Source organism: Anolis carolinensis, chromosome 2, assembly GCF_035594765.1.
Source record: "Anolis carolinensis isolate JA03-04 chromosome 2, rAnoCar3.1.pri, whole genome shotgun sequence".
NCBI classification, from domain to species: Eukaryota; Metazoa; Chordata; class Lepidosauria; order Squamata; family Dactyloidae; genus Anolis; species Anolis carolinensis.
This window is the reverse complement of record NC_085842.1, coordinates 169,162,676-169,190,132: the sequence shown is the minus strand read 5'-3', so window position 1 is coordinate 169,190,132 and position 27,457 is coordinate 169,162,676. Positions and strand designations below refer to the sequence as shown.

General features: G+C 41.0%; 1 protein-coding gene across 2 annotated transcripts; it reads right to left on the bottom strand.

Annotated features, from left to right (window-relative positions):
• Positions 1–27,457, bottom strand: rdh8 (retinol dehydrogenase 8). 2 transcript variants are annotated; one of them, XM_062971054.1, is made up of 7 exons: positions 27,277–27,457; positions 26,947–27,075; positions 19,055–19,216; positions 9,019–9,198; positions 6,763–6,856; positions 2,993–3,176; positions 1–1,071 (listed from the first exon to the last, which is right to left on the bottom strand). In XM_062971054.1, exons 2-7 carry the CDS (start codon positions 27,050–27,052, stop codon positions 847–849), a joined length of 951 nt encoding a protein of 316 aa, XP_062827124.1. In that variant the 5' UTR covers positions 27,053–27,075; positions 27,277–27,457; the 3' UTR covers positions 1–846. The 2 variants fall into 2 exon arrangements, with proteins under 2 accessions (XP_062827124.1, XP_062827125.1); XM_062971055.1 differs by lacking the exon at positions 27,277–27,457 and adding an exon at positions 23,324–23,407 and having other exon boundaries at positions 26,947–27,069.

Below are 27,457 nucleotides of genomic sequence, written 5' to 3'. Positions count from 1 at the left end.
GGGGGGGGGGGGGGTCACAAACTCCCTGCTTCTGAACTAGGAGATAAATATCATTTATCAATATCTACTGTTTTGTTTACCCATGCTGCATAAAGTATCTCCCCACCTGGAAATGTTCACTGGCTTCTCTAGATTTTTCAGTGCAAGTCTATGCTTCCTGACCAATACAGTCAAAATACAGGTTTCATTATTATCCACACTTTCAGATAAGTTTTGGAATGTAACTTTCATGAATACTTGGGGGGAGGGCGTCGCACTGTAAAGCCTAGTGAAGTTGAAGGCAGTAGGAGAAAAACTACATTACAGGTGGATAGACTCTATCAAGGAAGTCACAGCTCTGAGTTTGGGCATTTGATGACAGGGTGACTTGAAAATATCTCATTTATTACTCGAGGCTTTGATGGCACATAATCAGCAACATATGTATGGTGGGACTTTTATAGTCCATTGATGCTCAAAATATATTCTCCTCATTCTATTTCTGCAAAATAGAGCAAAAGTAGAACTTAAGTTTCCATTTCCTCCTCTTTAGCTTTATAATTTGATCATCTCAGCCATGCACACACATTCTAGTGCCATTAACTTGAAATGCATGGCCTTGATCTTGCACAGGGTAGGGGTCTGCCACCTGGCTCAGGAAGGGTGCCCACTGATACCCACACCCTGGACAAGTTTATTGCCTCCCCTCCTTTCCACTGCTCCTCATCTGCAATGTCCCCAGGAACCCCGTAGTTTTCAAACCAGGGTGGGTGCTGATCTGTGGCAAAACGTCTCATGTACTTCTACTTGAACCTTGATCATCCAAGGCAGGGCTCTGCTCTGTGCCGCTACCCAGTGACCATCTCCTCAGGCAGGTGTGACCCTGCGCCGGAAACAGCTGCATGTGATGCATTTGAGGCAACTCATGCTAAGGTGGAAGAGGCCGGTGAAGCGGAAAAGTAGGTTGTAGTAGGTGCCGACAGAGAGGTCCCCCGAGGTGTCAGCATATTTCAGGGCTACCAGTGGAGTGTATAGAGTATTTGTCTGTGTCCGGAAGGGTGGACGCTCCTTTGCAATGACATTCACGACTGCCTGGAAAAACAGAAGGCAGACAAGAGTATGGTAATTTGGGGTGGATTTTTTCTTTTCTCCTGCCTCTCTCTTCAGAAGGTTTTGGTTCCTCTTTTCCTTTGAAACATCCTTTCCTCTTCTCTCCCTGTTTTTCTTTGTCTCCCTCTCCTTACTCCTTCCTTTCCCTTCCCTCTTACTTTTTCTTTTGGGCTAACAAATGGATTATAGTATGAATGTTCTGGATTGTAACACACTTTATAGATACATAATATATTTTGTTACTCTTTATACTGCAATGAGACCCTTTGCTGTTTTTGTTATAGGATTTTAGAAGTGTGCAAGGGCCCTGTGCCAAAGCCAAATAACTGAACACAGAGGAAAGCAAAGGTCTTCTTGTCAATACAGTAGTGTCTCACTTATCCAACACTCGCTTATCCAAGGTTCTGGATTATCCAACGCATTTTTGTAGTCAATGTTTTCAATACATCATGATATTTTGATGCTAAATTCGTAAATACAGTAATTACTACATAGCATTACTGCATATTGAACTACTTTTTCTGTCAATTTTTTTTGTTAAACATGATGTTTTGGTGCTTAATTTGTAAAATCATAACCTAATTTGATGTTTAATAGGCTTTTCCTTAAACTCTCCTTATTATCCAACATATTCGCTTATCCAACATTCTGCCGGCTCGTTTACGTTGGATAAGTGAGACTCTACTGTAACTACAAACAAAAAGAACAATCTGGCAAAAAAAAAAATGACCAAAAGTGCCTTCTAGCGGGCACAGTCCAGAATGGATTAATATTACATTGAGTACATTGCACCTTGACAGTAGAATTGATTGCCTTGGAGGGGACGGACTCTGCTTCTTTGGAGATAGTTAAATAGAGGTTGGATGTCCTCCTTTCAGAAATGCTTTGCCTGTGCATTCCTGCATAGCAGGAGGTATAATAGATGTTATTGTGGTTTCTTCTAGCGCTAAGATTGTATACATCTGTTATTTTGTAATTCCCCTCACAGCATGTTTTAGGCCTAGGATGGTAGTGTGCAGCGGCACTGGGATGTTTTCAATATCAGAGGTGGCCACTGAGGTGGGTGTAAAGGAAGACACATCACTGAAAATGGGGGGAAATGGCCCAGCATGACTTCTACTGGGGACACTTTTGCACAAATGTGCAGGCAGATCAGAGAGAAGGCATTGTAAGTCAGGCATGGCAGCCTCTAGGTAGTTGAGAGCCATCAAGCAAAGAGGACTTCATTACAGAGAAAGCTGTTGGCTGTTTGCCTGAGTATTGGCACTTACAGGACAGTCAGCATGGTGTAGTGGTCTGAGCATTGGGCCAGGACTTTGGAGACCAGGGTAGAAATCCTTGCTCAGCCATGGAATCCCACTGGGTGACTTTCAACAGGTTACATTCTATCAGCCTCAGAGAAGGGCAAAGGCACCCCATTCAAACAAATCTTGTCAAAATAATCCCTGTAAATCCCTGGATTCGGAAGTGAAGCCTACAATGCCCAAGAACGTTTCTCTAGAGAAGAGGTCCTCAAACTCAGGCCAGTGGGCTGTATGTGGCCCTCTAAGGTCATTCATTTGGCCCTGGCCCTAAACTTTAAAATTAGGTTCGCCCTAGGTCTGAAACAACTTGAAGGCACACAACAACAATCCTAATTAATTTCACTATCTCATCAGCCAAAAGCAGGCCTACACTTCCTGTTGAAGTACTGGTAAGTTTATGTTGGTTAAAATGGTTTTTCATTTTAAATATTGTATTGTTCTTTCATGTTTAAGATACATGCTGTGTGTATAGGAATTCATTCTCAAAGTATAGTCCGGTTCCTCAACAGTCTGAGGGGCTGTGAAGAGACCCTTGGCTTAAGACGTTTGAGGATCCCTGTTTTAGAGGCTCCTCATATTACAAGTGAGCTGGTTCGTACCTTAGCCACTGACTCAGGAGTCTGGCCCATGGTGGTGAATATCTCATGCGAAGCTGGCAAATAGACCTCCTTGAAGTAACGCACTGTGGCAGCATCGGCTCCTGGGAACTCAGAACGTGCCACTTCCTCCATCAGCTTCATCTCAAATTCTGTATTCACTGGGCCGGGCTCCACCATAGATACACTGTGTAACAGAGAGGTTGTTGAGACTGAGAAAGAGGCAGAATTTGGATATGGATGGCTCATATCAGATATCTGAAGTCAAAATGAATTAGGAACAGCTTTTGCAAATACAGTATGATTCTGTATTTGTGAGGGATATCTTCCAGACTTCGTGTGGATATGCAAAACCAGAGATAATACCCTGTTTCCCCTAAAATAAGACATCCCCGAAAAATAAGACCTAGTATAGGTTTTGCTGAATTGCTAAATATAAGGCCTCCCCCGAAAGTAAGACCTAGCAAAGTTTTTGTTTGGAAGCATGCCCATCGAACAGAACACCAGAGCATGCAAGATCGGTAAATGTACGTACCATAGAGTGTTGTACATGGAAATATTGGTAGTAACAAGAAATTCTTGATAGGATTCACAGTTTGTTTGGTTATGCTGGTTTGTGATGACAACTACTGTACAGTATATAATAAATGTTAATTTTTTTGTTCAACAATAAATGTGAATTCTTCTTCATGGAAAAATAAGACATCCCTTGAAAATAAGACCTAGCACATCTTTGGGAGCAAAAATTAATATAAGACACTGTCTTATTTTTGGGGAAACACGGTAGCAAAGTCTATTGAAAAGAAGGACCTAGCCTAAGAATACTATGGAGTTGCCTGGAAGACTTAGGCCATAATTTGTCAGATGTGGATACTGGTTCCAAGGATACCAGGTTTGTATACACCCAATTCACATACATTCCAAAATGATACTTTTAAAATGTGTAAATTTTAAAAAATCAGCCGTCTTAGAGAAACTTTTCTCTGTTTGAGTCATATACTTTTCATGAGATTAAGGCATGAGATTGGACTATGATTCCCATAATATCTCATCATTGGTGATACTACCTTGGCTTCTAGGATCTGAAACCGGAAATACCAGATGAGCCAAAGATTCCTCAACCCTGGAGAAAGAACTCAGTTCATGGGATTTACCATGATTTACAAGCCCCCAACTTTGGCAATTTTGCCATAGATCGTGTCCTTGCTATATACATTTTCCTGGTGCGTATTTCCTCTCCCAATAGAGATGCATGATCTTTTAAACCAGAGGTTGGATAAACATCTTTCAGAAGTGCTTTAGTTGTATATTCCTGCATGGCAGGGGTTGGACTGCTTGGCCCTTGGGGTCTATGATTCTGTAATTGATGTTCAAATTAAATTCTCTTTGGTGCAAAATAATTATAATATCAAGGCTTAGTTATTAGCGAGTGGTGGTAATTATAGTTAAAGTGATTCTGCCAGCTTTTTAATCCTTAGCCAGCAGCGTGCTTAACCCAGATTGACCCTGTCTTGTGTTGTGCTTTCCAAGCATGGCCACTCTAGTTCTTTTTATCTCACATGTCTTTCTCAGTTTTCTCTTCCATGGATCGATTCAGATAAAGAAAGGGAACATGACAACCTCAGCTTTAATTAAAAACATCAATGTTTTGTCTTTAATGTTTTCATGCATTTCTGCTTTTAATACTAGCAGGTTTATGTGTCATACTTGGAACGTTCTGTGCTTTTATAGAACAAAAACAAAAAAGCAGCTATACTAAAAGTTGTGAACAAACTGTAAGTACTGGTAGGTCAAATCGGGAAGATTTGGGGTTGGAAATACAAATAGGAAGCTTCTTGGAGCTCTGAAAAGGATCTATGCAGCGTCATCTTCAAGCAGAAGGCTTGCTTCCAGGATGTACATGAACGGACTATATGTCTGCAGTCCAAAGTAAAGAAAAGTGGCCTTTTTTGGACTGCAGCTCCCAGAATTCTTTGGAGTTGAAAGCCACTTGTCATGCTACTTGAGGCACTCAATTTGGTTACAACTTGACTGAGTCCTCCTTCTACTTCCACCTTATACCCAGCCTCTGCACTTTATTATTGGCCCATCTTACCAGTGGTCTTGCAATATATTGCACATGAATCATTATTGCCCTGCCTCCAATTCTGAACATGCTCATTGCACTTGGCTATTGGTTATTGGTTGAACATACAGTAATGGTATTTTATACGTTTAGATGTATTAATTCATTGTAACTGAAATGTATTTTATGTGGAGATGTTTTATTGCTGTACTACTGGGCTTAGTCCCCATGTAAGCCCAGTAGCCCCGGGCTCCTTCGGGGAGATGGGGCGGGATATAGGAATAAAGTTGTTGTTGTTGTTGTTGTTGTTGTTTTTATTATTATTATTATTATTATTCTATTATAATATTATTACTCAATTATTACTCTAGGAATTGTATTTCAATAAGTCATTTTTTCAATCTCTGACAATCTTTAGGTGATAACATTTCATGTCTTGGAACAGGATAGGATCACATTGCCCTCCAGACCTTGCTGAATTGCAGCACTCAGCCTTCTTTTGCCTATTTTGGCAAGACCTGAGGAGTCTTGGAGCTGCATGATTCTCATCCCTGTTACTGAACCTGCACCTCATCCTGACAGCTTTCTAAATATTATATAATAAAGCACACCATATAGTGCAGGGGCAGCAGTGTTGGGCTAGGGCTCTGGATAGCAGGGTTTGACTGCTCAGGCAACCTGGTTCAAGCCACATACTCTGAGCTTCAGAGGAAAATAATGGCAAACCAGCACTTAGCAAATCTTGTTGAGGAAATCCCGAAAGGCCTGCCATAAATCAAAGTCATACAACAACAAGAACTATATTTCTGGTCTCTTTAAGAAAGGTTATATGTAAAGAGGTTTTAACATGGCACAATTAAAGGGAAGGGTGGGTCTTAAAACAGGAGTGGACAACAATTTTGGGATCAATTTTTTCCCTTCCTGTCTTCCTCCTGGGCAGTGCCCATCCATCCTATGACAAAAACAACTGTGTTCTTTTTAGCATTTTGGCAATATAATCCAGATACGATGGCACTGAGAGAGTGGGTTCTTTGAAAAATAAGATGCCCAGAAGTGAATTGTAGGCTAAGTAGTAGAGAATAGAATAAGACTATAATTTTACTTGTCCTGGAAACTAAATTCATTAATGCAGCCCAAATATTATTTGCCTTTTTTTCTGCAGCATGACACTGCTGGGCCAAGGTCAATGTATAATAAAAAATCCCAAGGTCCTTTCACATGAATTACTTGTCCTCTCCTTCACATGTGCTAGTTTTCACTGCACCTGAGGGCAATAGAAATCTTGAGTTCTGTTTCCCACCAAGTCGTTGCTTTCTGCTTTCCTGCCAAGTCTTTGCCCCAAATCTGCCCTAAAGCAGCCACTCCACTTTGTCTTTAGTATAGGGAGCTGCGGTGGTGCACTAGGTTAAACCATTGTGCCAACCTGAAACTGCTGACCTGAAAGTTGGGTTGCTGACCTGAAGATTGCCAGCTCAAATCTGCGAGATGGGGTGAGAGCCCATCTGTCAGCTCTAGCTTGCAGGGACATGAGAGAAGCTTCTCAGCAGGATGGTAACACATTTGGGCATGCCCTGGGCAACGTATCTGTAGACAGCCAATTCTCTCACACCAGAAGCAACTTGCTGTGTTCTCAAGTCACTCCTGACACGATAAAAAAAATCTTTAGGATTTCATCCTCTGCCACTCAGTCCCCCATTCTTCTACTCACAAGATATTGAATTTGAGGAGCTGCACAGCCAGGCTTTCACAGAAACCTTCCATTGCAAACTTGGAGGCAGCATAGACATCATTGAAGGGGACACCTGGTTGGAAAGGAGAACAGATAAGACAGGAGCACAGAATTATTTCAATTCATTCCACAGGCTCTTATCTTTTTGTCTAAACAGAACCAGGGAAGCAGAATCGACTGAAACCAGTTCCACATTTCAGGGATCTTTGGACCAGATGCCCTGAATGGGCCCAGATCCTCCTCACTCCTGGTGCATTGGTTTGCGTTTAATCTCTACCTGCCCAGATGCTCACCTTTTGCTTTCTCTTGATACCCCAACGGAATATAAAGTGCAGGGACAGCTAGGAAAATATGTGATCAAGGATCTCCAGGAAATTAACATACAAAGCACCGGCAAATGCAAAGACATATTTATTTATTTATTTATTTATTTATTTACAGCATTTATATTCCGCCCTTCTCACCCCGAAGGGGACTCAGGGCGGATCACATTACACATATAGGCAAACATTCTATGCCTTTTAACATAGAACAAAGACAAACAAACATAGGCTCCGAGCGGGCCTTGAACTCATGACCTCCTGGTCAGAGTGATTCATTGCAGTTAATTGCAGCTGGCTTGCTCTCCCGCCTGCGCCACAGCCAGGGCCCAATTCCAGTGGTGCTAACAAGGCTGAGCAAAAGGTAAAGTTAATGTAGATCTGGGAGTCATAGAGACATTTGAGAAACAGAACGCTTTGGGTGTTTTAGGATCTGAAGTGAAATGTGCACAGTATGCACTGTGGATTCAGATGGATATAAAGAGAGCTTACATCAAAGAAACAGGGCTATGGGTGTATCTACACTGTAGAAGTAATGTTGTTTGACATCACTTTAACTGCCTTGACTTAATACTTTGGGATCATGGGAGTGGTAGTTTTACAAGAACTTTAGTCCTCTCTGCCAAAGAGTGCTGGTGTTCACCAAACTACAACTCTCAGGATTCCATATCACTGGGTAAAGGTAAAGATTTCCCCTGAATAAAGTCTAGTCATATCTGACTCTAGGGGTTGGTGTTCATCTCCATTTCTAAGCTGAAGAGCCATCGTTGTCCGTAGACATCTCCATGTGGCCAGCATGACTGCATGGAGTGCTGTTACCTTCCTACTGGAGCGGTACCTATTGAACTACTCACCTTTGCATGTTTTTTGAACTGCTAGGCAAAAGCTGGGGCTAACAGCGGGAACTCCCTGGATTCTAACCACCAACCTTCCTATTAGCAAGTTCAGCAGCTCAGCAGTTTAACCCGCTACACCACCGAAGGCTCCATATCACTAATGCAATTAATGTGCTGTCACACTGCATTAATTCTATACAGGAGATGAATCCCAAGTCTTCTCTGAGCAGAACAAAGCAAATTCTCCAGGTGGAGATTAGAATTTTGTAACATATTTGAAAACCTAAAGAAAACATTAAAATTTGTTCTTTGATAATGAACATTTGAGTATACTCCTTTGTTCATTAGACATATAAAAGTACATGCTTGGAAAAAAGTTTATACAGATGTATGTACCTTTAAGGGACAAGTTTTCAGTACCTTTTCAAATGGATACAATGTGGAAAGTTGGTTAAAATGTTACACAGTGACTTGTGCAATATTTATTCTACTCCCCAGTAAACCATGAAGTTAAGACACTGAGGGTGCATCTGTACTAAAGAATCAGTGCAGTTTGACACCACTCTAACTCCCAAAGGCTCAATGCTACGGAATCCTGGGAGTTGTAGTTTGGCAAAGCACCTTGCAGAATTACAGCTCCCATGATTATATAGCATTGTGTGATGGCACATAAAGTGGTGTCAAACTATATTAATACATAGTGTAGAAAAATTTGAATGACCCTAGGTCACTAAAATGCTCTCTCTCCCCCTCTGCTTGACTCTACTTCACAGATTGTTGAGAGGCTTCAGGTGGAAAGAAAAGGACTATACACACCAACTCAAGCTCATTGGAAAAAAATGTGGGAAATAAATATAATACAGTAATAGATAGTCATAACAACAAAAAAATGAAGAAATCTGGACCAAATTGTTTGTAGCTATTTGATATCTGTAGACACTAAATGGCTGTCTTATATGGGGGCTTTCGTTTGGACTCAACACATGAGATCTCTTTTGCCGCACACACAACTTTCATCAAAACCTTGCCGAATTGAATGCAGGAGTCAGGGCTTTCTCCTGTGAGCATCAAATTCCTACCTTGTAACCCCATGACGCTGCTGATGACAACAATGTGCCCTTTCTGACGCTTCTTCATCTCAGGGAGAACAGCTTTGATCATCCGAATGGCACCAAAAAAGTTGGTCTCAAAGACACGCTTCATGTCATCAATGGAAATGGACTCCACGGGGCCCACAAGTCCCACACCAGCATTGTTCACTAAGAAATATAAATGCCAAAGCTTTATTTTAAAAATCTATACACATAATAAAAGTGAAAATATGTATGTATGTGTGTGGCTGGGGTGTCACTTATACAGACAAGCTCCCGCTTCCACAAATAGCTATAGCTCCCACTACTCAATAGACACCAATGGCACTCCCTCCAGTGACATTGCAGATTATAGCGAGCACTGTGAACATGTCCAAGAGGCCTGCCAATGTCCTCCATAAACACCATACTCTCCAACACCCAAGTGAAGGCTTTCATATGGGGACAATTTCATCCTATTTTTTCTGTTTTTCCTCCACCAGTGCTTCTTACTCTCTCCATTGATGTGGAATTTGCATGATCCTGCCCACTGCCTATCCCATAAGGTAAAGGTAAAGATTTCCCCTGACATTAAGTCCAGTCATGTCTGACTCTGGGAGTTGGTACTCATCTCAATTTCTAAGCCCAAGAGCCAGCGTTGTCCATAGACACCTCCATGGTCATGTGGCCAGCATGACTGCATGGCGCGCCGTTACCTTTCTGCTGGAGCGGTACCTATTGATCTACTTACATTGGCATGTTGTCGAACTGCTAGGTTGTCAGAAGCTGGAGCTAACAGCGGACGCTCACTCAGCTCCCGGGATTTGAACCTGGGACCTTTCGGTCTGCAAGTTCAGCAGCTCAGGGCTTTAACACACTTCGCCACTGGGACTCCCTGCCTATCCCATAACCCTTTCCTATTATTTTCTATGGCACACAGCAAACAGAGGAATTGATCAGCAACTGAACACACTAGAGAAGTTTAAGAGACAATTCACCATGATTTATAGGAGTTGTAGGGACTGGAATGTACCTCATAACATGGCTGTGGGACGAAGCATTCGAGCAGCAAATGCAGCAGTAATAATAAGAACTATTTATGTAACTGATAATGAGCTATGATTTAGACTTGTGAAATTTTTAAATGATGTTTTTATTATTGATGCCTTAATTATCTGTTTTTAATTGTATTGTTATTATAACTGTTTGTTTTTGGCATCTAATGACTGCTGGTTGTGAAGCCGCCCTGAGCGCCCCCCCAGGTGAGAACGATGGGATACAAATGTATGGAAAATAAATAAATAAATAAATAAATAAATGTATAGTTCACCTGCAATCTTAGAGCACTTTGAACTCCACCAACGATGGACCTGGAACTAACTTGACACACAGAATAATAAAAAATACTGGAGGTCTTTGAAGGGATTTATAGGAGTTGTAGTTCACCTACATCCAGAGCACACCATGAACCCAAACAACGATGGATCTGGACCAAACTTGGCATGCATACATGATGTGCCCAAATTTGAATACCAGTGGGTTTTGAGGGGAATTGGCCTGGACATTTTGGAGTTGGAGGTACTGAGATTTATAGTTCACCTGCAATCAATGAGCACTCTAAACTCTACCAAAGATGGAATTGGATCTAACTTGGCACATAGAGTCCCCATGATCAGCAAAAAAGTACTGGAGGTCTTTGGGGAAAATTCATCTTAATTTGGGGGAGCTGTAGTTCACCTACATCCAGAGAGCACTGTGAACCCAAACACCGATAGATCTCGATCAAATTTGGCACACAGACCTAATATGCCGAAATTTGATTACTGGAGGGGTTTGAGGGAATCAACTCACCATAGTGGGAGTTGTAGTTTACTCTACTACCAGAGAGCACACTGAACACCATTGATGATGCATCCAGAGCAAACTTGCCCAACATAACAAACTGATGGAGTTTTTCAGCGATAACCTGGCATTATGTCAGTTGTAGTTAATCCACAGCTTTATGAATTTTATACAATTTAAAAAATGACTTTTTCAAAATCCCGGGCAATGCCAGGTGCCCAAGATAGTAAATAAATAAAAATGACAGTGGCCACCATATCCTATACAGTGTTCCCTCACTTTTCACACTTTTCTCACTTTTCTTAAAGGAGAATTGGTTAAAATCATTTCACAGGTGGTATATTACTCCGAAAAAATTAGGAGAAATGTACAAAGAAACGCAAAACACTTGTTGGAAATGTAAGACTCATATTGGTTCATACTTTCATACCTGGTGGTCATGCTCTGAAACAAGGAAATACTGGAAAATGATACACTTAGAATCTCAAAAAATACTAAAGAAAACATTCCCATTGAAACCAGAATATTATTTATTGGGGCTGACAGACTTGGAAACAAATTTCAATTCAAATGAAGACAAAATCTTTACATATATCTCCACGGCAGCAAGGATTATCTTTGCGAAATATTGGAAACTACAAGACGTTCCAACTAAAGATGAATGGCTAGGGAAAGTTGATGACATTAGAGACATGGACGAATTAACATTTCTGTTAAGATCCTATAGAGTACAATCAACAAATAAGACTGACTGGAATTTATTTAGAGATTATATGGTAACTAATATCACCTAATTCCTTTTTTTATTGGAAACTGGTAAAATGATTAGAAGACATAGGTTCTACCAGGACAAGACATAATATAATATAATTTAATTAGATTCTCATAAGGGACGAATGGAAGTACAAAACATGTTACATGTGCGTTAGTGTGTTTTTTCTTTCTTTCTTCGTGTAATGTATATATATGTGTGTGTGTGTATATATATATATATATATATTAAATCTCTCGCCCCTCTCTTTTTTATTGTTATTATTATTATTATTATTATTATTATTATTATTATTATTATTATTTCTCTCTCCTTTCTTTAATTTTTGTGTTGTTTGTGTTGTTTTTGTTAATGTGACACTGGTAAACTCAATAAAAATTATATATATATATAAAAATGACTTTTTCAAAAACCCGGGCAATGCCAGGTGCCCAAGATAGTAAATAAATAAAAATGACAGTGGCCACCATATCCTATACAGTGTTCCCTCACTTTTCATGGATTCGCTGTTTCGCGGTTTTTCAATAAACTCTAAAAGAAAATTCTAAATAATAAAAAATTACAATTTACAGGAAGGGAGGAAGGAGAAGCCAAAGGGAGAGAAAAGGAACCCAAGCGGCAACGGGAGGAGAAGGAGGCAATTTATCAACACACGATTGGTTGATAAAGACTTAAAATAGTGTATAACTACTAAAATAATGAATAAATATTAAAATAAATATAGTGTCCCTACTTCGCGGATTTTCACTTATTGTGGGTGGTCCTGGAACCTAACCCCAGCAATAAGTGAAGGAACATTGTATTTGTTGTCGAAGGCTTTCATGGCTGGAATCACAGGGTGGTTGCATGTTTTCCAGACTGTATGGTAAAATATCCTATATTTCTCACCCCCCATCCCCACCACACAGCAGTGCAGCTTTGACCAAAGTGCATTTTGGAGATAATTTTATAAAATTCCACTTTTTGGGTGCATCCACACTATAGAATGAATGGGTTCAGCTCCATTTTAATTGTCATGACCCAATGCTATGGAATCTTCGGAATTGTATGAGGTCTTTAGCTTTCTTTGCTGCAGAATGTTGGTGCCTCATCATCTATATCTCATAGGATTCCATAGCATTGAGCAATGGCAGTTAAAATTGAATCAAACCACATTCATTCTGCAGTGTAGATGCATCTATGTTCCTCCTAAAATGATCAATCTTACCGTCAGTACTTATGTCTAGCTTACAGACTTCCCAACAGCATCACTGACTGATCACTGTAGGTAACAGGATACTGGACATTTTTGCAATATTCTCTCGTGTGGCAGGGCTACCCTGAGGGTAAGAGATGTTTCACATGCAAAGTCAGTGACTTACATGTAAGCAATGGCTTCTCCCAAAGGCAAACACAATGGTTGCTAGGCAGCTGCGACATCATAGTCAAGACCTAGCAAGGGCACATGCAATGGTTCCAGCATCCAAGCAGGGCAAAAGGACCAAGCCAAGATGAAGACAACACAAATGGCCTTACTTTGGACATCTTGACATCTCGCTGCCAAGTGGAGCAATACACAAATTGATCTAACTTATCTGCACAGCATTTTATCTCATCTGAAGGGAGCTGTTTTGGATTGAAAATGTTGTATATAGCCTTTGTGACAGTTCCCCTTTAAAAAGTAACTTAAATACAGCAGGCTCCCAGTATCCACTGGGGTTTGGTTTCATGGGACCCCATCAATACTGCAATCTGCAGATGCTCAAGTCCCATTATATGCAATGGCAGAGTAAAATGGTCTCCCTTATAGAAAATGGCATTAAGTTTTGCTTTCTGAAATTGTTTTTAGAGAGTATTTTCAAGCCATGGATACAGAATCTATGGATACAAAGGGCCAACTATAGATACATTTGTTCAGCTTCTGAAATATTTTCCTTAAGGAACTAAGCACAATGAATTGAGATGAAATACCAAATTTATACAATCTTTAAGATAATTTAGTACAATTGTTATGTGGCAGCCAAGGTGAGACTTGATCGTTCGTCCATTTATTTCACCCTAGTGAGATCTACGTTTGATTTGCAATCTGTCAGACTGGGAGTTTTTATTGTCTATGAGCTTTTAGTGTACCTGGAACGTTTTGGATTGTTATGAAGCAGTTTTATTAACAGTACTTCTTGCACATTGACCAGGAAATGTAGTGTGGGTGGCAAATAACAATATACATAAAATAAAATACAGCTTGAGTATACTTTATCTGAAATGCTCGGAACCAGAAGTGTTTTGCATTTTGGATTTTGGAATACTTGCATATATAAAATAAGATATCTTGGAGATGGGACCCAAGTACATGACAGTTATTTACATTTCATACACACTGTATGCACATAGCCTGAAGGTAACTTTATACACAATATTTGTAGTATTTTTATACATGAAACAAAGTTTGTGTACATTTAACAATTGGAAAGCAAGTTTTCACTATGACCCCTTCCACATAGCTGAATAAAATCCCACATTTTCTGCTTTGAACTGGAATATATGGCAGTGCGGACTTAGATAACCCAGTTCAAAGCAGATATTGTGGGATTTTCTGCTTTGATATTTTGGGTTATATGACTATGTGGAAGGGCTTTATCTCAACTACATATGTGAACAATTTGAGATGTTGGAACATTTTGGATTTCTGAATTCCATATAACCAATGTTTAACTGAATGAATATCCTGGTCAACAGACTGGATCACGAGTGGTTTTATCTTGGGCGATTTCCTAAAAAATCTCAGTCAGTTGTAGCAGGCAGTTTAATACCAGTAGTAAAATGATGGATACTCTTACTGGGAGGAGGGAATCAAGAATCTGTATCTACAACTTCCTTGTCCTGACACCATTTGATCACTCCTGATTTGTTTTTATGGTGCATTGTGATCTTTGTGGCATCATTCAATTAGGATGAAATCAGTTACTGTTTAAGGTTGTATGAAAAATATTGACCTATTAATTGTATATTTTAACTATAACTTATCAGAATATCCAAATGCATGATTGCATCATTGTTTAAAAGGAGCAGAGTAATAAGGAATAACAGCTATCGATACAGAGTGAGAAGTTTATAGAGGTCTTTTTTAAAAATCCATTTATTTATTTATTATTTATTTAGTACATTTATATTCTGTCCTCCTCCCTCTGAAGGGGACTCAGAGCGGCTTACAAATTTTATGTACATACAATATATTATATTATTAGCATAGCACAATATTAGCATTATATATTATTTTATTGTACTATACCACTATACTATAATATTATTAGTAATATTACATGTAATATATAATATATAATTGAAATTATTATGGTATAATTATTCCTATTATATTGTATTAGATTATAATATTATCATCATGTATTATCATCCTAGTTGCTTTATTGTAGCTTATTTGTACTGTACAATGTGTAGATGCATAGTTTTGATAGTTTTAAATATGGGTGTTTTGTTGTCTCTTTCTTTCTGGAATAAAAATATTATTTTTAAATGTCCAAAAAAAAGAGAATTTAGGTAGAAAGAAAACTCAAAGTACATTATAGCTGAGCGACTCCTGGCACATTACTACAGTTTCCTAGACCTTTTTTTACAGTCACTGCATCATATAATGTAAGGATGGAGATATTAATCCTCCAGAGGATGTGGACTTCAACTCCCATAACTCCTCAGCCTTGACTTTATTGGCTAGGGTTGTTAATTGCTCATAATTAACATCAGGAGGGCTTCATTGTCCCCACAGAATAATGTGTGAGAGAGGTTTTGCAAATTTGGAAATGTTAAAAATAAGGTATACCTATACAGGGTGTTTGAAAAAGAACTCCCTAGTTTTAAGTTAAAACACATTAAAACTAGGGAGTTCTTTTTCAAACACCCTGTATAAATGAAAGCAAGTGAATAATATATACCGATATAAGTGAATGCATAAAGTCAACCTTCCTCCCACCCCAGTACATTCTCATGTAAAAGTACGGTAGTTCCTGGTCTGGGGGGATTCATATCTGTTTGTTTATGGAATGTGTGAATTGATTCTTTATAACCTCAAAGCACCCTTTAAGGTAGGTTAGTCTGAGAGTACGGTAAATAACCCAAGTTTGCCCACTGAGATGTCCTTGCGCTCCAATCCTATGTCCCAGTAAGTTTTCAGTTCGGTATTCTTCAGTTATGTCATGGCAAAGTTTGATGTTCTGGTGCTCATCATAAAAATGTTTACAGTGTAAGTAAAGGTAAAGGTTTTTCCCTGTCATTAAATGTAGTCATATCCAGCTCTGGGGGTTGGTACTCAGCTCCATTTCTAAGCCACAGAGCCAAAGTCATGTGGTCAGCATGACTGCATGGAGTGATGTTGCCTTCCCACCGGAGCAGTACCTGTTTATCTACTCACATTTGCATGTTTTCGAACTGCTAGGTTGGCAGAAGCTGGGGCTAAGAGCAGGAGCTCCCTCTGCTCCCTGGATTCGAACCACCAACTTTTCAGTCAGAAAGTTTATCAGCTGAGCTGTTTAATCTGCTGTGCTACCGGGGGCTCCTACTTACAGTGTAGCCCACAACAAAAGTCCAGATTTCATGGACTTGTTTTGAACTATGTTTTGGTGTTTTGTTTTTTATTTTCTCAAGAAGGGGGTCTTTTGTAAAGTCAATAGGTCTTGCTTGCTTAAGACAAAATCACCCAAAAGAATGGGAACCAGGTACCGTAAGTTCATGCAGGGTGGTAAAGAAGGACCTGTAGCTTTGAGCATGTGAGCCCTGCTTCCGTTACACACTGGTGTTCCTCCTCAAACATACTCCAAGAAAAATATCAGGGATTAGAAGGAACATAATTCTTGCAACTGGGGATGTGGAAAATGTCCACTTTCTGACTCATAGATTCTGGTTTGAACAAAAAGGGTGCAGAGATTCTTTTTAATGGACTTGCTCCTTTTTTACCTGATTATCCACTACCTTCTTCCAATGGTGAATTTTAGCACGTCTTTTGCTAGTTTTTGTTGTATTTTTAAAAGTCAGTCTGGTTCAGTAATTAAGGTTGGGACTGAATTCAAGAGACTTTGCCTGAAGTCCTTACTCAGCTACAAACCTTGCTGGGTAACCTGGGTCTGCTATTTCTCTCCTTTTCACTTTTTCTTGGCCCAAGCCGCTTTATAGACTGCTATGAAGATAATGTCGGGGAGAGGAGACCTTTGTATTTCGCTTGATACTCCTTGGAGGAAGAGTAGGATTTTAAAAGGCGAATAAAGTGTTTGTTTTGGTAGAATGAAGTGACTATCCACTTCCTTCTTTTTGTATATAGATTAGGTTTCCCATGCTTTGGTGTGTTTCCTTAGGCACAGAAAAAGTCTGTTGCAGATTTGAATTAAGAGCCTCTTAGAAGGTGTAGAGAACCCTGCTTATGAAACCTGTTAATGTTATCAAAATGTATGCGTATTCTGAATTACCTAGTACTTAAAGTTCAGTTAGGTAATAGAGTTGTTGTATTAGCCTTGCTGCAGTAGATGATTTACAAAGCACATACTTAATAGAGTAAAGAGTGTCCTCTATTACATTATTCTCACCCCCAGCATCAACCATTGTATAGACTTGCTCAAGACTTGGCTGTTTGGTTGTGCATTTAAGTAAATCAGATCTAATTTGCCAAATAGTCACTGTTGAATGTTTTTATGTTGAATGTTTTTATATTGTGGAATGATATTTTAAATTGTAAGTCACTCGAGCACTCTGGTGGAGAGCGACTAATTAAGAAATAAAGTGAAGTGAAGTATACCCTATACTCTGATAGATAGGAGCAGTGAGGTCTCTGGCTAAAATACAAGGGTAACCAAAGTGCATTGCAACAGATGAACTGGGAACCCCTGGTGGCACAATGTATTAAACCAGGGTTCTCAATCTGTGGGTCCCCAGATGTTTTGGCCGTCAACTCCCAGAAATCCTAACAGCTGGCAAACTGGCTGGGATTTATGGGAGTTGTAGGCCAAAACATCTGGGGGCCCACAGGTTGAGAACCACTGGGCTAAACCCTTGTGCCAGCAGAACTGCTGACTTGAAGGTTGGGTTCCTGACCTGAAGGTTGCCGAATCGAACCCAGGGGTAGTGTGGATGAGCTTGCTCTGTCAGCTCCAGCTCCCTGTGCGGAAAGAAGCCTCCCACAGGATGGTAAAACATCAAACATCCGGGCGTCCTTGTAAAGAAGTGTGTTTTTATTTATAGATGTCATGTTTAATTGTGTTTTAAAAGTCATGTTTGGCTATGTTTAAAATGGGTAAGTATTAGAGTTAACAATACGTGGGGGAAGGTAACCAGCTTAGCATTCTGAGGCAGGTTGCCATAGCAACGGAGGCAGAGCTAACCGCCAATTGAAGGAAAAAAGGAGGGAATGTTTTAAAAACAGTTTAGTCTGTAATGGTGAAATTACAGTGAAGACTGATTCTCAGTTGGAGGATCAGGGTGGCTCAAATGAGGGAATTTGAGTCAATTCTAAAATAAGGTGACTTATTTTAGGTAGTCTGTGATTTTTAGTCACAGGGGAAAGACACTGGTTCCAGATTAGGGAAACCAGGGAAGCAGACCTCTAATAGTGCCAGACTAAGCAAGTTGGGTGACTTGTTTAGGGTTATGTGTAGAGGCTGAGAAGTAAGGGGAAGTAATCCCAGTAGATCCAAGAGATCAGTTAATAGTTTTGATTGAAGAGGAGAAAGTATTGTGGAAGTTGGAACACCTCAACATCTATTTGTAACAGTTATTTAAGTGCCTTAAAGAAATTATTGTAACCAAGCTCTGTGCCTGAAATAAACTTGTTATCTTTCAACATCCAAGCCTCTGTCACACATATCCTAAACTTAAGTAACACTACCATCTAAAGAGAATTAAAAGAAGAGAAAGAAAAGGTTGAAAAAGAAATTCCCCTTTGCCTGAGATCTCCACAACTGGTGGCAGTGGATATAAAACATATAATAATATAATTAATGAAAAAAATCCCTTCTCCCACATCTTGACAGTCCCCTGGGCAATATCCTTGCAGGCAGCCAATTCTCTGACACCAGAAGCGACTTGCAGTTTCTCAAGTCGCTCCTGACACACACACAGAAAACCCGAACGGGTTGAACTGCAGCTTCCATGAAGGCTTAGCCTGGAGCAGTGGAGGCTGAAATTTAGACTATGATTTTTGGGACAGCGTGATTTTAATTGATTGTCTGGTTTTTAATGTTATTGTATGAATTTTAATTTTGTCAATATTTTAAATGTATGTTTAATATGTGTTTTGTAGTCCTGAATAAGTGCCTGTGTATGCTGCCTTGAGTCCCCTTTGGGGTGGAGAAAGGCGTGTGATACAAATGAGGTAAATAAATAAATAATAATAATAAAATAAGTTTGGCAACAGCTTGGGGAGTTACATTTTGCTCACCCGTCCAAAGTACCTACCTAGCACATCCAGCTGTTTTCCAGGAAGGCTGTTGATACATTCAGTTACAGACTCGTCATTGCAGACGTCAAGGCGCTGGATGGTGAGAGTCTTGTTGAGCGTGTCCCCTGCAGCTGCCTCCAGTTTGTCTTTCTTGCGCAGGTCACGCATGGTGGCAATGACTGCAAGGCAGAAGTTACACAGGAACTTAGCCACATGTTGCGTGGTGGAGAGACAGTTCATAGGAGAAGGGAGGTTGAGCAAATTAATGGAGAAAAACATTATCAGCTTATTCATTGCTTCTGGCATCTTTAAGGTGAATCTTTCACAAGATCTTCAGAGGTGGCTTGCCATGCCTCTGAGTGGAGAGAGTAATGACTTGCCCAGAGTGATCCAATGGGCTTCCATGGCTGAATGAGGATTCTCACTCTGGTTTCCCAGATCCTTAGTCCAGCACTCAGACCACTATACTATACCAGCTTTTCAGCTTACACACATCTAGATCCATCACATAATGTTTAGGTCCGCAGTGGTTCTCAACGTTTGGGTCCCCAGATGTTTTGGCCTTCTACTCCCAGAAATCCTAACAACTGGTAAAATGGCTGGGATTTCTGGGAGTTGTAGGCCAAAACACCTGGGGACCCACAGGTTGAGAACCACTGGAAATGAAATTAATGCATTAAAAATAATACTTTGCAATATCGTGTGTCACCTCAGCAGCTTTGCATTTATTAATTACAGCAGGGCTTCTTAAACCTTTTCCACTTGAAACCCTTTTCCACCTGAGAAATGTGGATATTATCCTAAGTACATCTATATATATAAAAGAGTGATGGCATCAGGGCAGTGGACAAAACAACAAAAGTACAGGCCCCGCAACCTCGAAATTTGACAACACAACCCATCATCCACGCCTCCAGGTTGATACAACAAAAAGAAAAGAAAAATAAAGTCCTAATTAGAGGGAGAGCAATAATTGTTTTTATCCAATTGCTGCCAGTTTAGAGGGCTAATCTCTGCCCACTTGGTTGCCTAGCAACCAGCCAAGGGACAGCCAGGCTTCAGTTAGGGGACAGGCTGATTTAGGCCTCACTTAGGCTTCTTCCACAGATTATCTGATTTTAACTGGATCATATGGCAGTGTAGACTCAAGGCCCTTCCACACAGCTATATAACCCATTTATAATCTTATATTATCTGCTTTGCACTGGATTATCTTGACTCCACACTGCCATATAATCCACTTCAGTGGGCATTTTATACAGCTGTGAAGAAGGGGCCTCAGATAATCCAGTTCTGAGCAGATAATATAAGATTATCAATATACAGTAGAGTCTCACTTATCCAACGTAAACAGGCCAGCAGGATAAGTGAATATGTTGGATAATAAGAAGGGATTCAGGAAAAGCCGATTAAACATCAAATTAGGTAATCATTATACAAATTAAGCACCAAAACATCATATTATACAACAAATTTGACAGAAAAAGTAGTTCCATGCACAGTAATGCTATGTAGTAATTACAGTAGAGTCTCACTTATCCAACACTCGCTTATCCAACGTTCTGGATTATCCAATGCATTTTTGTAGTCAATGTTTTCAATATATTGTGATATTTTGGTGCTAAATTCATAAATCCAGTAATTACTACATAGCATTACTGTGTATTGAACCACTTTTTCTGCCAAATTTGTTGTCTAAGATGATATTTTGGTGCTTCATTTGTAAAATCATAACCTAATTTGATGTTTAATAGGCTTATCCTTAATGCCTCCTTATTATCCAACATATTCGCTTATCCAATATTCTGCCAGCCTGTTTATGTTGGATAAGTGAGACTCTACTGTACTGTATTTACAAATTTACCACTACAATATCACAATGAATTTAAAACACTGACTACAAAAACATTGATTATGAAAAGGCAGACTGCGTTGGATAATCCAGAACATTATATACGTGAATGTTGGATAAGTGAGATTCTACTTTAATATGAAATAATTACTGGGATAGAATAATGCAGAACAATATAATCTCTAAAACCAGGACAGTAAATAAACAGGGGAATTCCACACAGGAAACAATCAGGGCCAGCTAACACCTCCCAACAAAGTATTCCCATCATCAAAGTCTGGCGAATCCTCTGTTTTCTCAGGGCCACAGACAGTAGAAGCACATAAAATATTGCAAACAACACCACTCTGAAAACAAGGGAATTCCAGACAGGAAAGAATCAGAGCCAGCTAACACCTCCCAACAAAAAATTCACTCAGGGAGGAAGCAGCCAGGCTTTAAAGCTGCAAGGCCATTACATCCTAATCATTTTTCCTAATTGCAGCATTCATACTTGCCTCCAACAAACAAAAAAACCCAATCAGAAACATTGTATATTCACAACCTTTAGGAAATTATATCCCCTGATGGCGCAGCGTGTTAAAGCGCTGAGCTGCTGAACTTCTGGACCGAAAGGCCGCAGGTTTGAATTGGGGGAGCGGAGAGAGCCCCCACTGTTAGCCCCAGCTTCTGCCAACCCAGAAGTTCAAAAACATGTAAATGTGAGTGCATCAATAGTTACTGCTCCGGCGGGAAGGTAACGCCGCTCTATGCAGTCATCCCACATGACCTTGGAGGAGTCTACGGACAACGCCGGCTCTTCGGCTTAGAAATGGAGATGAGCACCAACCCCCAGAGTCAGACACGACTGGACTTAAATGTCAGGGGAAAACCTTTACCCTTTACCTTAACTACCACCAATTCCCCAATACTTTATTTCCCATACCACCAGACTTCGCCACAGCAACGCGTGGCCGGGCACAGCTAGTAGGTATATAAAATAAGTATAAAAATCAAACAGTTACTAATAATAAATCAGCATTTACAAGATTTGCTGAACAAGCTGGTTTTCCTTTTTTAAAGTACAGCTGAAAATCCAGAAGGGGTTCACTTCTTATTGAACCAAACTGAGCAGCACACAGTTTATGATGTTTTCACTGGATCTTCATGAGGACTAGAGACATGTTACTTAAAAAAGAGGAAACTAAACATTTTCAGAAACTGGGATTAGAATATATGTGGTTGTGCCTTTGTGTACCACTTTGGTATCCATTAACATGACAATTGGCTTCATCATAATCATCACTTATAAAATTAGTGACAGGTGATGTAGTTAAGTGACACTCTCCAATGTGCCTTTCTGTCTATGAGAGCTTAAGGTAAAAGTAAAGGTTTTCCCCTGACACTAAGGGGAACTCTGGGGGTTGGTGCTCATCTCCATTTCTAAGCCAAAGAGCCGGCATTATCTGTAGACGTCTCCAATGTCATGTGGCTGGAATGACTGCATGGAGCACCATTAACTTCCCACCAGAGTAGTACCTATTGATCTATTCACATTTGCATGTTTTTGAACTGCTCGGTTGGCAGAAGCTGGGGCTAACAGCGGGAGCTCACTCTACTCCCTGGATTCAAATTGCCAACTTTTTGGTCTGCAAGTTCAGCAGCTAAGCAGTTTAATCCACTGCACCACCAGGGTCTCTCTATGAGAGTGTGTATATATATATATATATATATATACACACACACACACACACACACACACACACACACACACACATATATGCATACATATACACATACACACACACACACACACACACACACACATATATATGTATGTATGTATGTATGTATGTATGTATGTATGTATGTATGTATAAAGACTATGTCCTGTCCGCTGCACACACACCGGGGCTATTTGCTCTGCTGCAGCTTTAAACCCATTGGGATTGGCAGAAGGGTCTAAATTGGCTGGCTCAGAAGCAGAGAATGCTGTCTCTTTCCCAGGGGTCAGGAGGGCAATTGAGGATTCATGCATTGTAAGCTGCTTTGGGTTCATGACGCCAAATCCCTATGTAGCTAATCCCCTTTGTGCTGATAAAGATTGGGGCCGGGGGTCATCAAACCCTGCGTCCAGAGGAGGAACTCTGTTCTGCCAAGGGAACAAGCAATGTTTGTGTGTATGTCTCTATGACTTATCATGAGAAAAAGTAAGACATTATACATACACATATGTATGGGAAGTCTCGGTAAAGTTCACTATTTATTATTTAGCTTTGCCAGAGCGGTGTAGTGGTTTGAGAATTGGAGTATTGACTCTGGAGCCCAGGGTTTGAATCTTCACTCAGTTATGAAATGCACTGGGTGATCTTAGGCAGGTCAGACTCTCTCAGCCTCAGAAGAAGGCAAAAGAAATGCCTCCTCTGTCAGCTAGGGCTGACAGATGGGAATTTACCTTGTCTCACAGATTTGAACCGCCAACCTTCAGGTCAGCAGCTCAGTCAGCACAAAGGTTTAACCCATTGTGCCACTGCGGCTCCTAGGTTAGAAATGATGGGAAGGAAAGGACAACAAAAACAAACTGTAAATAGAGGTGTTGTAGAACTACTGAGCCCATGGTTTTCCTAGTATTGGTGAGCCACTACTCCAGTGGTTCTCAGCCTGTGGGACCCCAGATGTTTTGGCCTTCAACTCCCAGAAATTCTAACAGCTGGTAAACTGGCTGAGATTTCTGGGAGTTGTAGGCCAAAACATCTGGGGACCCACAGGTTGAGAACTACTGCATTACTCCCATCATGTCAGGGTGGCAAAGACCAACAGAGTTCAATACAATCTGGTGGGACATGGCTTCCCTACCTCTACTATACTTGTTTGCAGATAGTTTTTTGGGGGTTGTATATAATACTAATATACTTTTGAGTACTAATTGGTATAACAACCCTGTTAGGTAGATAATTATATATCCTCACTACCACCTTGGTTTTGTGAGTAACACCATGTTTAGCACTTTGGGCTTTTAAGGAGGAGTCATAGTTTAAAAACAGTGTATTGTATCTAGAAAGTCTCAATTCAGTTTCTGGCATCTTCCTTTAAAACATGAAAAGACTAGAATAGGTGGCAATAGCATCTGTCTGCCATTTCATGCCAGTCAGTATAATGGACACTAGGTTGAGGAACAAAAAGCCTGAGACCTGGCATAGTGTACATTTCTACAAAGATAGAAGATGAGACATAGAGGAAATTGCTTGTAACAAATTCATGAAAATCAATACAAGTCTGAAATATCTTGATTCCCACTTTTCTGAGCTGTAATAACCCTGGTGGCGAAGTGTGTTAAAGCACTGAGCTGCTGAACTTGCAGACGGAAAGGTCCCCGGGAGCGGCGTGAGCGGCCGCTGTTAGCTGCAGCTCCCTTCAACCTAGCAGTTTGAAAACATGCCAATGTGAGTAGATCAATAGGTATCGCTCAGGTGGGAAGGTAACAGTGCTCCATGCAGTCATGCCGGCCACATGACCTTGGAGGTGTCTACGGACAACGCTGGCTCTTCGGCTTAGAAATGGAGATGAGCACCAACCCCCCGAGTCAGACATGACTGGACTTAACGTCAAGGGAAAACCTTTACCTTTTAATAGCTTAGAAACTTTCACCTTTCCCCTCAAATTGCTAAGTGTTACCATTCACTTTGGACTAAATGCCGTCTTAAAGACCCGCGTCACTCTCAGACCCCCCCCCCCCAATTCTCAAGGTGGTCTGCGAGAAGGCCTTACTGGTACTATTATGGTTATTCCTATCATGATCTGATCACCATGCTCAATATATCCCATATGCATGGGGGTATTGGGATAATGATACAAAAGGTTTGCTAGGGTAGATCCTCTCTCACTCAGACTCAACCCCCCACCCCCCCGAATCAAAATCCTGGCTACGGGTCTGGGTGCAAGAAACTTCTTGATGTATATATAATATACCTTTTATGTAGTAATGGTCACTAGCTTAGCAGACTTTTTGCTACTCAAAATACTGACAGAAGATAGGTCTACCTACGATTATTACTCAATATAACTAAAAGAAATTCCATCTACAGACTTCTGCTAAATCAGTGGTTCTCAACCTGTGGGTCTCCAGATGTTTTGGCCTTCACTTCCCAGAAATCCTAACAGCTGGTAAACTGGCTGGGATTTTTAGGAGTTATAGGCCAAAACACCTGGAGACCAACAGGTTGAAAATCACTACTCTAAAAAACAGAGCACTGACAGTTCTCATTCAGTGAACTTCACAGTGTCACTTGTCTGGTCACTTTTGAAAACAGGACCTTTGGTCCACCAGGCAAAGCAGCTCCGTCCTTATGAACTTTGCATATTTAGCATGCATTGTACACATGTCCAACTACAGGCTATGAGGCAGCCGTGTATGATGGGTAATATGTTTTATAGCCTGCAGTTGTGAGATCAGGGCAAAGCGGTGTTTTTCTTTGCACTTTGCATTGTGATGCCTCTTTGGTGCAAAGCATATGATAAGCTGCCCTGCGCCCTGTTTGGAGAGGGGGCAGGATATAAGTAAGGTAAAAGGTAAATGTTTTCCCCTGACGTTAAGTCCAGTCATGACTGACTCTAGGGGTTGGTGCTCATCTCCATTTCTAAGCCGAAGAGCTGGAGTTGTCCGTAGACACCTCCAAGGTCATGTGGCTGGCATGACTGCATGGAGCGCCGTTACCTTCCCGCCGGAGCGGTACCTATTGATCTACTCACATTTGCATGTTTTCGAACTGCTAGGTTGGTAGGAGCTGGGGCTAACAGCGGGCGCTCATTCCTTTCCCGGGATTTGAACCTGGGACCTTTCGGTCTGCAAGTTCAGCAGCTCAGCGCTTCAACACACTGCGCCACCACCAGGGGCCCCTGATATAAGTAAAGTTATTATTATTATTATTATTATTATTATTATTATTATTATTATTATTATTTTATTGTATAACACATCAAACAAGATAGATATGCTGGATTTTGTATCACAAAATCACAAGCCGAACACTTCCCAAGTGTCTAGGACTGTGTGATGTATTTTCGGATGATGCGCGCAGATCCCAGTAGGGTGGCCTTTTGCAATTATTATGCAAAAAGAGAGCCAGGAAAGAAAGGTACAATTCTCAGAAGATCACTTATGTATCAGTTTCCGAAGCATTATCTAACAGGCCTGTGGTTTGCTCTCTATCTCTGATGCCCTTTGGACTCAGTGCTTCATTGATCCAGTTACTTAACTATGTAAGTAGCACAAGGCATCTTGTTTTGCAAACCACCCACCCTCATAGCAGAGAGAGCAAAATTGGCAGGAGTGGAGAAGGGTGTTTGTGGAGGAGGGAGAAAGAAGAGGAGTTGGCCTGTGGTAACGTTCTTAATGAGACATCACCCTCCCCCCCCCCACCCGGTCATTTGTAAGTAGTTACACAAGTGCCCTTTGTACCTAAATCGGCACCAAATACAGGACAAAAGAAATTGCTTTCTTCTACTGGACAGTATGAATAAAGAAAGCAAAGGGGTGTGATGGTGGAAAGATCTGAGAGGGAGAGCAGGAAGGCTAGCTGGTAGGGCAATGTGGGGCTGTTGGGAATGAAGAGGGAATAAAATGAGCATGCAAAATACCAGGAAGATTTGGTAGAAGGGTTTGGACAAAGTGGGTACCAGACTGGGTGAGCAACGGAGTTGAAGAGTCAAGAGTGGGTGTGGCAGCACTCTCATAATCTGTGGCAGGCTGTTACGGAGTTCAGTCAATTCATGCACGACTTTAAAAGAGACACCCTGGGTTCTTCTAATACATCTCTTTTAATAGCATCATGTGGGGCCCTTCTCCCTCACCTGATAAAGTTATCACCCAGCCTCTGGCTCTGCCACTGCTTCTTTTGAGCAATGAGGGTTGAGCATTAGAAACGATGCTTGGGGGTTGTTATACTAAAGCTATCGAAACATCCTTCCCACCACACCATTTCTTTCTTTTCCCCTTTAGCCAGCTGCTCTCTCCCCTCTAAAGGAGCATCCAGTCACACCAACCCAGCTCCCATTCCCTTTTGGATGCTTTGGTCTCACCGTGAAATCGCTTGCCAGGATCCTGCGCCAGCTGCACAGCCATACGCAGCCCGATGCCCGAGGAGCAGCCGGTGATGAGCACAGTGCGCGGAGTTGCCTTGGCCATGGCTGAGCTGCAGGGACTGGTGCCTGGAAAGATCAGGGCAGAGAGAGTGACAGAGCTCTGGCGTCCAGCATGTGACCTGGGGATCAGCTGGTGATAAGAATTGAGGTGGGCGGGAGCAGCTCCCAGCTCCTTCGGGCAATAGCCACCCCTCTAAAGCAGTGACTGCAGTTCCCAGAGCTCTGCCATTGACTCTTCCCTCTCCCTCCTCTCCTCCCCAAACATACTGACTGTATCTGTGGACTTCTTGTAGCCATGTACCCTGTGGGTGGTCCAGGAATGTGCTCTGGTTGGTTGGATTAATATTCAGGTGGTCAATAATAATATCTCTGCCCCATAGCGATGTTCCAACATTAACTGAGCAGAACTGAAAGAGAGAGAAAGGAGACAGAAAGACAGATAAATACT

Coding starts and splice junctions, on each gene's coding strand:
- rdh8 (XM_062971054.1), bottom strand. CDS start 27,052: ATGGCCAAGGCAACTCCGCGCACTGTGCTCATCACCGGCTGCTCCTCG. Junction 9,199..19,054: donor AAAACAGCTGGATGTGCTAG/GTAGGTACTTTG, acceptor TATATTTCTTAG/TGAACAATGCTGGTGTGGGA. Junction 1,072..2,992: donor CTCCTGAGTCAGTGGCTAAG/GTACGAACCAGC, acceptor CTGTTTTTCCAG/GCAGTCGTGAATGTCATTGC.